This window comes from Lipotes vexillifer, unplaced genomic scaffold (assembly GCF_000442215.2).
Source record: "Lipotes vexillifer unplaced genomic scaffold, Lipotes_vexillifer_v1.1 scaffold205, whole genome shotgun sequence".
NCBI lineage: Eukaryota > Metazoa > Chordata > Mammalia > Artiodactyla > Lipotidae > Lipotes > Lipotes vexillifer.
In genome coordinates this window covers 473446-485568 of record NW_006781396.1, presented here as the reverse complement: position 1 = coordinate 485568, position 12123 = coordinate 473446, and the positions used below count along the sequence as shown (strand labels likewise).

The 12123-nt window shown below is 35.1% G+C and overlaps 1 protein-coding gene and 1 pseudogene across 3 annotated transcripts in view; both read right to left on the bottom strand.

The window, feature by feature from the left end:
* Positions 1-356: 356 nt before the first annotated feature.
* The window catches only part of P4HA1 (prolyl 4-hydroxylase subunit alpha 1), a 92273-nt gene continuing 80506 nt past the window's right edge, over positions 357-12123 (bottom strand). For 2 of the 3 annotated variants that reach the window (XM_007454668.1, XM_007454669.1), the window contains exons 11-15: positions 11424-11477; positions 6000-6065; positions 3619-3687; positions 3030-3126; positions 357-1459 (exon numbers count right to left, since the gene is read on the bottom strand). In XM_007454668.1, coding sequence (XP_007454730.1) covers positions 1389-1459; positions 3030-3126; positions 3619-3687; positions 6000-6065; positions 11424-11477 — 357 coding nt within the window. In that variant the 3' untranslated portion in view covers positions 357-1388. The remainder of the gene's footprint in view (positions 1460-3029; positions 3127-3618; positions 3688-5999; positions 6066-11423; positions 11478-12123) is intronic. The other variant, XM_007454670.1, reaches the window with a different exon arrangement.
* LOC103068801 (vesicle-associated membrane protein 7-like) lies at positions 9678-10341 on the bottom strand (annotated as a pseudogene).

Here is a 12123-nt window from a genome sequence, read left to right as displayed (position 1 = left end):
CACCATAAGAAATATAAAGGTTAAAGGGTCAATTAACATACTTCATTAGGTTCAGAGCTTTCTACTACCATACCATGTATTTGAACAACAGAAAATCTTAAGTAGCATTACTGTAAAAACTCCATAACCATAGTAATAAAGTTGTAGAGCTCCCTTTGAAGGTAACATATTTTGATTGATTAAATATCTGAAAGTTCAAAGAGCCTTAATTTTCTACCATAACAATGTGACTTTAGAGTGAATGAAAATCAGGAGGATAAACCTAAGTCCTAATTCTAAAGAAATAACCTGTTATTGCTATAGCACACATTCACATTTAAATACGAAAAATACCACACAGAAAACGGAAACATTTTAAAAAGATTTAAGATCATAAATACGTCACTGTTGTCACAACACATTTCAGAATTGAAAAAACAAACATTTTGGCTTTTTAGGAAAAACTCCTTTTATATCAATTCCCTCATCATTGAAAGGACTTGTACATTTTTAAATTTCCAGTCTCCTAAGGCACGATATTTTTTTAACCCGAATGCCAACATCATCATCCCCTGCTGTAGGTAGCTGAAATAAGAGGCAAGGAATCAGCACTAAGAAAAACAGCAAAATTTTTTGGACAAAATCATCAGTCATTTAAGAAAAACAAGAAACAGACTAAGTCACGATCATTTTAGTTAAGAAGGCCCAATCTTTTAATGTAGGACCTTCTGTTAAACATTTTTTTTTAATCAAAGTATTGTAACTCAGATTTAATTCACCACAGAGGAGCTATGAAAGAAGGGGATTGGTAAAATAAAGCATACTTTAAAAATGACTTGGGAGAAAAAAAATCAAATTAGAATAGCATATGGAGGGGCAAACATTGTATGGAACCCACTTTACAGGGCTAATTTATTCCTAGTCTTCAGGCAGATCCAGAAGGGAGTTGTTGAGACTAGGTAAACATAATACCTAGGTCCATACTATATGGCATCTGTTCCTTAATCACACGGACCATTCTAGCCTACCACCCACCAACTGAGATGTACTGAAATACTATAATCAGATGCCTAAATTGTATTTTTTATCCAACCAGAAAAAGTTCTTTAAAATATACCATCAATGTAAAAATTCCTCATTTTTTACCCTGCCTTGCTTTGTCCTCTGTGATACCAACTGAACTTTAAGGTTTCATATGTAAAATGTGGTGTTTTAAAGTGTTACTTTTAAAAGAAAAAAAAACCCCACAAAGTTAGCGATTGTCCACAGATGCAACATAGGATGAGGTTCATGACTGAATCAATCATGGAGTGTTTGTTAGTCAACTGTAAACTCTTCAAAGTTAAGACTGGGAAATGTGTGTATCAGACACATTAGAGTACAACAGGAGAGAAAGGGAAGTCTGTTTGTCATTCCAATTCCGACAAGGTGCATGGTCTTCGAAATTCCTGTCCACGTTCATGGAGCCATTTATTGGATACTGTGAAAGAAAATAATATATTAATGTCCCCCACTATCTAACTAGTATTTTTTTAACATCTTTATTGGGGTATAATTGCTTTACAGTGGTGTGTTAGTTTCTGCTTTAAAACAAAGTGAATCAGTTACACATATACATATGTTCCCATATCTCTTCCCTCTTTCTAACTAGTATTTAATTAACTCCTAGGAGCTAGGACTATAATGAAGTTTCTACATGGGCTAAAAAAGTTCAAGACCAAAACAAGACAAAGACAGATGCTACTTAGGCTGTCTTTTTAAGAACTTCACTAAATGCTGGAAATAAAAAAGATTTTATATATATGTATGTACATTTGAGAATCTGTGCATGTATATTTCCTAAAGTTTCTAATGTTCAATGTAAGACTTGAGATGTAGGTACAGACAGAACAAAACACTGTTTTACCTGTTTGCAAAATGCCACTTCTAATACAAAGACATTTTAAAAATGAACACAACTCTATGATTAATCTCTCGTATTATGTGCTCATCAAGTTTCCTTTGTTCCAAGATACTGTTTTTTAATATACCCCCAAAGGAATTAATTTCTTTCTCCTCCTCTTATATCATAGAACCCAATCAATGGCATCAACATGTATAAGATATTTAAACTAGCACTCATTAACTCTTAACTACTTTGTTACCTTTCTTAACCCGTGTATCCAATCTTTCATTCATCAAACCCTGTTGATTTTACTTCTGTGATCTCTTCAATCTATTCTTTGCTCTCCAAACCTTTTGCTGCTGCCTTAGTCCAGGCTTTTATCATCACCCATTTAGACAACAGAAAACAGCCTTCTAAACTCATCTCTCCTCCACTAGCCTCTCTTCATTCTAGTCCAGTGTTTCTCAAACATTAGTTATCATCAGGGGAGTTCTTTTAAATCCTGATGATCAGGTATCACTCCTTAATCTTGCTATGTCCAACACGGTAGCCTCTAGACACATGTAGCTATTAAGCACTTCAAGTGTGGAATGTGGCCAAGTGACACATACGGAAATAGATACATGGGGTTAAATAAATCTATACAAAAATAAGTTCACCCATTTCTATTTCTTTTTCTTTCTTTTTTTTTTTAATGTGGCCAGTCCTGTACTTGCATGAAACTGAGAGTACCTCTCTAGCCTCATATGATTCCTGGCCCTGGTCCCTAACATGCCTGGAAAACTACTGCTCTATCTTCAAGACTAAATATAAAAAGTAATTAAACTTCGAAGAAGCCTTCCTAAATGTAAGTAGTTACTGTCTTCTGTTTATATCTTTGTATTAGTATCTACTACAAGAGACAACTGTGAACCCCATGAGAGGAAGATTCAACTTTGAGTCAATTAACGTTTCTTAAAAATGTCATAAAAAATCTGATCTGTTGAAAGCAAATTTATTTTAAGATAAGAAACTTGCTTGGTTGAATCCCTTTCAGTGTTAAAGTCATATTAGGCAAATCTGTCAGGAGTTTTTTTTCACTTTCTTTTAAGATGTAAATTGTAATAATTTTTAAATAAGAGACAAAAATCACAAATTCTATTCAGAGAATATAGGAAATATTTACCCCATTTGTTTCCAACCAGCACTGGACAGGCTGCATGCCGTGTACTATAATCTCCTTCTCCACTGGCAAACAGATTATACCAGAAAACAGCAGTTCCCTGTGGAAAACAATACAAAATTATCCCCAAATAAAGTATCAGGTTATTGCTTTTTATGGTAACTAAATTTTCCTCTGTTCTATGGAAATAATTCTCTATGGCAGCACTATATCTTCCTCTAATATAGTTCTGAAAGTATCATATAATGTACAAAATTTTGGTGATCACATGCAAGCATTAATATCAGCATTACTTAACAAAAAAGTGTATTTGCCAAAGCTAACACATCTTACAATAGCAAGTATCATACAGAACCCATTTTAGAAATGAAAACTTCTAAATACTAATCCCTGGTTGTTCATACCTCTAGGTACTCACGGTAAATTGTACAATATCTAAAATTTTCCCTAGACATAATGTAGTCCTTAAGTATACTACCTTTAAAAATGTTATTTACTACTTAGACTATGAAATATAGGTGCATATATTCCTCAGGGAAAAAAATACAGAGGACCACCCCCCCCCCAAATTAAAATAACAAGCTAAGCTTACCTTTTTGGGCCAAACACTAGCTCCTACTTCAGGAAAAACAGTGGCTCCTCCTGCTGACACATCACTCATCTAATAAGAGATGAGAGTATTATCGAAAGTGCTGGTAGAATAAAAAACATGCCACTGTGAGGTAGATTTGATACTAAATACTAAAATGAGAATATCTGGACTTCTACTTACATAAATGGGTTTGTGCATGCTAGTCAGTTTTTAAAAAACAAGATGCTATTTAGGTTTACATAGATATATAAAAGCAGAGGAAAGATGAAGTCAGCAAGGGAGACTGGGATATACTTTGGGATAGCTATTTCTTTTATAGCCAGAGGTAAAAAGAGATGATTTAAAACTGACAAATCAAGTAACATGGGGTATAAATATGTATTCTATAGCACTAGAATATCATCTCCATGGGGGCAGGAATTTTCATCTGTTTTGTTTATTGCTGAGAATAGCCTCAAAACAGTAGCTATTCAATAAATATTTAAATAAGTGAATTCAAACAAAATAGAACTAAACACCAAGAGAAAAGTAATAAACTAAAACCAGTTTTGTCATTTCTCATGGTAGGGTATCAACACATATTAACTAAAAATTAGAAGATTAAAAGATTTATAAAGTTATATTCTTAATGGTGAATTAGAATAAGAACACAAACCTTCCAAATTAACTGAAGAAGCACATGCATAAAATGAGGCAAAGGAAACACAGATCATATAGTGAAGATTTTTTTCAAAAACAACGTAAGTAGAATGTAGAGTCAGACTAATGTATCACAAAGCAAAATCCAACTATATGCTATATTCAAGAGTCACATCTAAAACAAGTGATTTATAGGCAAATGCTATACCAAAGAAGAGTTTGATCTTAGTATCAAGCACAGTTTAATGCTAAAGGCATTCAGTGATATAAAGAAGTGTATTTTACCATGATAAATATATAATTGATATCAAAGAGCTAATAGCTCTTAAGCAATGAAAAAATTAACTTCAGAGGAATTTAAAAGTTGTGCTATGTGGCCCATCTGAGAAAAGCATTCAAATAATGAAAAAAATGAATACTAATCTAATAAAAATGCTATATATAACTAAAAGGGGATATAATTATCTAATATATAGTCTGATAGTCACAAATAATCTAACATTTATGGATATTGGACCAAATAATATAGCATCAATTTTCTTGTATTTCTTTGCTATTTTAAAAAATTTATTTACTTTATGTATTTATTTTTGGCTGCAATGGGTCTTTGTTGCTGCGTGTGGGCCTTCCCTAGTTGCAGCGACCTGTGTGCCACAACTACTGAGCCTGTGCTCTAGAGCCACGAGCCACAACTACTGAAGCCTGTGCACCTAGAGCCCGTGCTCCACAACAAGAGAAGCCACCGCAATGAGAAGCCTGCACACTGCAATGAAGAGTAGCTCCCACTCGCCGCCAACTAGAGAAAGCCCACGTGCAGCAACGAAGACCCAACGCAGCCAAAAGGAAAAAAAAGTTATGTACTGCCTTTTGGGGGATACTTGCTCTTAGAATTCAGCCTCATGCTATGAGGAAGCCCAGTCCACATGCTGGTATTCTGGCCAACAACCAGCCTCAACCTCAGCCTTTAAGGTGACCCCAGTGCCAGCCATCATCTGATTGCAAATGCATGAGAGATCCAGAGCAAGAACCATAAATGAAGCCCAATCAACCTCACAACCATGAAAGATAAGAATCAAACTGTTACTCTAAACCATTCAGTTTTGGGGTGATTTGTTATGCAGCAATAGATAACTGGGGCAAATATTATGATCAAAGCTTAATTTTTTCTATACGTATGAATATATAAACAAACAATTTAAAAAAATGAAGATCATACTGTTTTGAAACTAATGAACAATGGGAGAATGGTTACCCTTGAGGAAAGGGCTTCTAGCATGCTCTAATGTACTATTTCTTGATCTGGGTGCTGATTATGCTGGTGTTCACTTTGTGAAAATTTATTAAGTTATATACTTATGATTTGTACACTTTTCTGATATATTTATCAATAAATTCAAAATAAAAGTTTATTAAGATAATATGTATATATACATATAAATTCCTACAAATACATAGAGTTGCTTATATACACATTATAGATGACTATAGATGACAGTCCATACTCCAAAATATCACATTGCCTCCAAATACTGGAACTAGGTGTAATTTTAACTTTCTTCTTCAGGTTGTAATAAGTACAATCTGAAAAAGTTATAAATGCAAAGAAAAAATTCTTTACTCAGTTGTAAAAAAAAACAAACTAGGATGTTAATCAAAAGCTAAACAGAACAAACATGTGAACACATCAAAATAAATGAGTCATGTGATCAAATCCCAACTTAAAAATTTTATTTATAACTTACATAAAACAGCCATGTAGCAATTCTATTTCCTGTCCCCAGCTCTTTGAAAGCATCTGGCTCATCTTTCTGTGAATAAAACACAACTCAGTGGTATAAAATTCAGTAATGCAAATTCTCCAATGGCAACTAACATCATTATTATGCTGAATAGTATGCTAAAAACAGCCCCTAAAGGTTCCTTTATAATGTCCAGTGCACTATATATACAACAGGCACTCAGATATTTGTTGGTTGTTGATTCAACTAGTACACTGAATACTTTTGATAAGACCATTTGGGGGGAAAAAACAGATTTGTTAGCCTATATAATGAGAACCAATATCTACTATCCACAGATTATTTTAAAAATTGACACCTATAGTTTTAGCTTCCAAAAAAGCAAGACATGTGAGTCTCTCAGCTACATTCATTAAGTCAATTCTCTGTGGGTAAAAAAAAATTTACCTTGAGATTTACTTTGAACTCATGATCCATTCAAATGTCACTGCTACTATTCTTGACTGTCTTTTGGGCTGTCAGCACTTTAATCTGGCTGGAGAATTCACGTCTGGCTATTTAAAGCTAAATTAAAATACAGTATAGTCTCTTGGCATTTTCCCAGAAAAATGAGACTCATGTATTTTTCACACAGAAATTTATACACATCGATTTGTCATATCCTCAAATTGTCCATTAATGTCCTTCAAAGGATGAATGACTAAAACTGTCATATACCTATACCACAGAATACTGTGCAGCAAAAAAAAGGAACACCCTGTTGATATGTTCTGCAAAAACATGGATGAACCTCAAGGGAATTATGCTGAGTGAAAAGAGACAATCTTAAAAGGATACATGCCGTATGTAACATTTACATGACATTTGCGCAATAATTTTAGTAAAGAACAGATTAGTGGTTACCAGCAGTTATGGATGGGAGGCAGAAGGGTATATGTAGCTACAGAGCAGTACCGCAAGGGAGTCTTACAGTGATGGTGAGGTTATGTATCTTTATTGTGGTGGTAGTTACATAAAGCTACACATGTAATAAAACTGTATAGACAGACAGACGTGAGTGTGAGCATAACTGGTGAAATATGAATAAGCTCTGTTGCTTGTGCCAACACCAATTCCCTGGTTTTGATAGTGTACTACAGTTATGCAAGACGTTAACACTGAAGGTGGCTGAGTGAAGGGTGCATGGGATCTCCCTGTATATTTGGGGGGAAACTTCCTAGGAATCTATATAATTATTTCAAAATAAAAAGCTAAGAAAAAAAATTTAGTTACATTAATGTGAGGACTTAAGCTGTAGTCTTTCACATCATCCAAGATCCTCAGACATTTTTCAATAATTGAAAACAGATGGAAAAGAGACTAAAAATATATTCTTTGCTAGCCTGCCCAGAGAAAGAGTCTAGGATTCTGGGATTAAACCAGTCAAGGAATGTAATACAATACAGACTGTTTTCTTTCCAAAGAATATACTCTTATTAAAAAATGGTAATAGATCAAGAAGTTTATTAGAATACTCGGCACATTCCTTAGAATTCATGTAATTATGATAAAGCTTAAATTAAGATTTGGTAATGACAATTTATAGCTTGATATGTTAAAATTACTTTTTAATTTAAAAGGTTAAATATTTATTGATCTTAAGCAAGAGTACTTGGGCAAGAACAACTTTTTAACAAACTGCTTCAATATTATTTATTCTCCAGCCTCTGCATCTATTTTATGTTTTTTATCTTCCTGTCTTTCAAAATGTATTCCTGTAATTTCTTCAGATTTATTGCCCAATTCACTGCAGCTGTCTCTAATCTGTTTAACTTATACACTAAATTTTAAATTTCAACAATTTTTTCGACTTAAAGCTTCTATTTTTCAAATATGTTAAATCATTTTGAGAATTCATTAATTTTTATCCTCTTTTATTTTTAAAGTATTAGTTATTTTTTTCTATTACTCTTAAATTTTATTAATGCCTTCAGTTTGTGCATCATTTAAAACAAGGTATGTGCTTTAAAAAGCATTCTTATACATAAACAGATTAAGAGATGGTTAAGTAATTTATCCCTAAAACATGCACATCATTTTTATTCACGTGTGTGTAAGAAAGGGAAATAAGCTTTAAGTCTTGGGATTAAAGACATTTGGAAATTATTATTAAGGAATGCCCAATGTTTTCATGGAACAAATGTGTTTTCCAACAGGAAATGCTGATGTAATTAAAAGGCATTAGTGTTGATAAAGAGGACTGAAAAAACATTTGCACTATATATGATCACCAGGAAAAGAGTTCCAGGGGGTTGAAAATATATGTCAAATAAATGAATCAGCATGAATTGAATGGTACAGACGGAAGAACAGGTTGCAGGTGCCAGATTATGTGACACATATAAATATTCAAGGCACATGACTAGGCTAAACAGGTGACTAGGTTTTACAGACCAATTTGTTCTTTCATTGGGAAAATAGTCAAATGTAATATAATGTCCATTTACTGGCATTTATTGATAAATAAGTGCAATTAGATCTAGGGCAGCAAATGTTGTCCTTTCAGATACACACTAAAAGTACACACTAGCTAACAGATGCCAGAGTAGCCAAAGCAGTATGATTACACTCCAGTTTTTTCACGCTGCAGTTACATGGATGTTAGCTAAACTGTCTTGTATTCTTTCATGTATCATACTGTCTACTCTCAAGTTTCACAAAAGAATTCTTCAAAACTAGGCAGATTAAAGAACTTACTAAACCGCAAAGGATGCTCAAACTATTATTCAACACCAGTCAAACCCAAATCCTGGAGTTGATTGCTGACTATATTCAGTTTGGGCTTTTCCACTGTGGTTCTCTTCTTTTTCTTTAGTGAGCCAGAGGAATATGCCTTCCCATTCTGTCCACTACCCATTCTATTATCTATACAGTTGCCCTAAATATCCGCCAAAGAAAAAGGAATATGTAAAAGACCACAACCTTCGACAATATTTAAACCACTGTCTTCTTAAATCAACTGCAATGGGGAAACAGAGGATATCAAGCTCTGCGAGGTTTGTGAATGATCAAAACTTTCCTCCTAAAAGTTAATAATAGGCAGACAAGGATAATTCTGTTTGCTTCTAAGAGGCTAGCAAAACGTTCCCCATCTCACTGAGATAAAATGTTTAATACTTTACCTGCTTGGGCTCCTAGAAACACCAACAATTAATTACAATTCCCAAAATAACAACAATTCTCCATGTATATTGTTTCCAAGCACTTAAAACCCTTCAAAATCAAAGGACATTAAGATGAGATGTTAGCAATACTGTCTCTTGAACTTTTGCGTGCACAAAGGTCATCCATAATTTCAGTAGACAGCTCATAAGACAGGTGGTTTCTACCTTGGTGATAGCTTTGTGCAATTATAAACAGAAATGTATCTATAAGTAGATGACACTAGTTAACAAACCAAAGAAACAAAATGCCTTTTTAAGGCTACTGCTGCAATAAGTGGTTCGGTCTGAAGTGCACTGGAATAAACTGGTTGATAGGACAAAGATAAATCTGGAGGCACAGAACAATATTAAAACAAAAGAGAGAAAGAAGAGGGTTGAAAAGACTGGCAGACACCATCTGTCAGTATTAAAAGGACTGAATCAAACGGATTGCTTTTAACTCCCTGTTCTCTCGTATCCTTGGTTAATGATAACTTTTTTATTTCTTCATACAGCTTGGCCATGTAAATCCACCACAGAGAGGTGACACAATAATATAGATTAATATGACTGCTATGATGATGATGATGATGGTGAGCTTGAGATTCTTCACACACATGACTCGGGCAAGATTTCTGTTGGTTGTTTCGAAGGTGACAGACGAATCCACGAGATTTTCTGTTTTATCTATCAATAATTCCAATCTTTTGCCTTGCTGAGCCACCAGATCTATGTTTCTGACCATGATTCCTTTAGTTCATCCACTTAGGCTTGAGTCTCCATCACTTTATCTAGGCCCTTATTCTCGGAGTGATGCTTCAGCTGTGCAGCCAAGACACTTGAGAACTCACTATTCATGGCACATGGAAGCACTGTTTGTGCTCTTGAACCGTACGTAGTCTGGAACCTCTTTTTTTTATCTCATTCAGAAAATTAAAGGCTCGGGAACGCTCAAAATCATCATCAGTGATACAAAGATATACAATCCTGTCTTGGCAGATGTAATGAAACAAATAATTGCCATGTAAGTACGTTAGCTTGTTATTTTCAGAAGGTATCTTAGCCAGAATCTGCTCTGTCACCTCCAGGAAGTTGCCTCCACACCAAGCATGTCTGGCAAGGATAGTGGTTCCCCTGGCAACAACAGCGAAAAGAATGGCCATGCCTTCGATCCGATCTGTCTGGGCACCGTGTGAGAACTCGGGGATCGGGACAGAGTTGTGCAGGTTAGCGTGGGCTCGCCAACTGCCTGCCCCCAGAGGAGGCTAGACTGGACCTATATAGTTATTTTATATTCTGTTTCTGATAACTGAAGTATCTAACATCCTGGGGGCATCTGTATCTGTTGGCAGGCCTCTGCTTTCAAACTGCCAGAAAAAGCTCCCCATAACACATCATACTCCAGCTACGATGTGAGAGGAAACTCTTTTGAAGGGTCTTGACTCAAAGCAGATGATTTTCTAGGCCATTCTTTCTTTCTCTGAAGGTGTAATCCTTTTGGAGATTTAGGTTTTATGCAGGTATTTCAGTTCAGTAGCCTACACTATATAGCAGGTCCCCTCACAGAGCTATTAATCCCCAAAGCTCTAGATTCCTGGAGGTACATGCCTCCAGCCTCAGCTTTTTTGCTCCCTTTAAACACTCTAATTTTAGTCTCTAGGTTTTCTCTGTTCAGTTTGCCTTTGAGAATTTCCTTTACTTTCTTCAAAGCTCAGCAATGCATTTAAAAGTATGCTAAGTTCTTTTACCCTGTCTCTAGGTATTTTTTACTGCTTTAAAAGGCTTTACAGAATATCTATTCCACCATGCTTCCACAAATTCCAAATAAGTTATGAATTTTTTTTTTAAAGATGTTGGGGGTAGGAGTTTATTAATTAATTTATTTATTTTTGCTGTGTTGGGTCTTCGTTTCTGTGCGAGGGCTTTCTCTAGTTGTGGCAAGCGGGGGCCACTCTTCATCGCGGTGCGCGGGCCTCTCACTATCGCGGCCTCTCGTTGCGGAGCACAAGCTCCAGACGCGCAGGCTCAGTAGTTGTGGCTCACGGGCCTAGTTGCTCCGCGGCATGTGGGATCCTCCCAGGCCAGGGCTCCAACCCGTGTCCCCTGCATTAGCAGGCAGATTCTCAACCACTGCACCACCAGGGAAGCCCAGCTATGAATTTTTAATACTAAAAGAACAGAATTAACATGTCATGCCTAAGCTTCAGTGGAACTCCTTCATTCGCCATTTTTTTTTTGTACTTACCCGTGCAAAATCAAAATGGGGTTCATACTGTCCTCCAACTCCATAATTAGCTACCTGAAGGAGAGAAACAAAACATGAATGAAAGAACTATCAAGATTACTATTCAAAAAAACCTATGAGTCCCATTTTGGCCTCTTATATATCATGGTTAGGTACTTCTAAATAAATGAGAAGCAAAGCATTTTTTAAATCAATAAAGAGTTCCTAAAAAACCAAGGATGAAATACTAAGGATAGCTACTATATGCTATTTTAGAACCTTAGTTAATACGCTTTTCTTTAGCAAATGTTTCGGGGGACATGGTTTTCCTTAATATATAAGAAACTAAAATCTGAATTTGAATTTTACAATTAAAAATTTCTAGAATTAGAATTTCAGTATTTTTATTATTAATTCTTACTAAACACTTCCCTTGGGAATTTAAATCAAGACTCATGTTTTCCAAAGCCCAAAATGCTGGCAAACTCCCAATGTACTTTAATGAAATCCAGTTTCCTACATATTTTTTTTCCTCTACTTAGGTAAAAAAGAGAAGAAGTTAACACCAATTTAATTATTCCTGTTGGAAGGCCGTGACAACTTCATTTGGATGTGACAATGCCCCAGCATGAAGCAGCAAAAGAAAGTAAGAGAAATATTTGGTCTGAGCTCAAGTTCCAGATTTCTTAGTTACAATGCAGTATATGTAACTTTGGATACA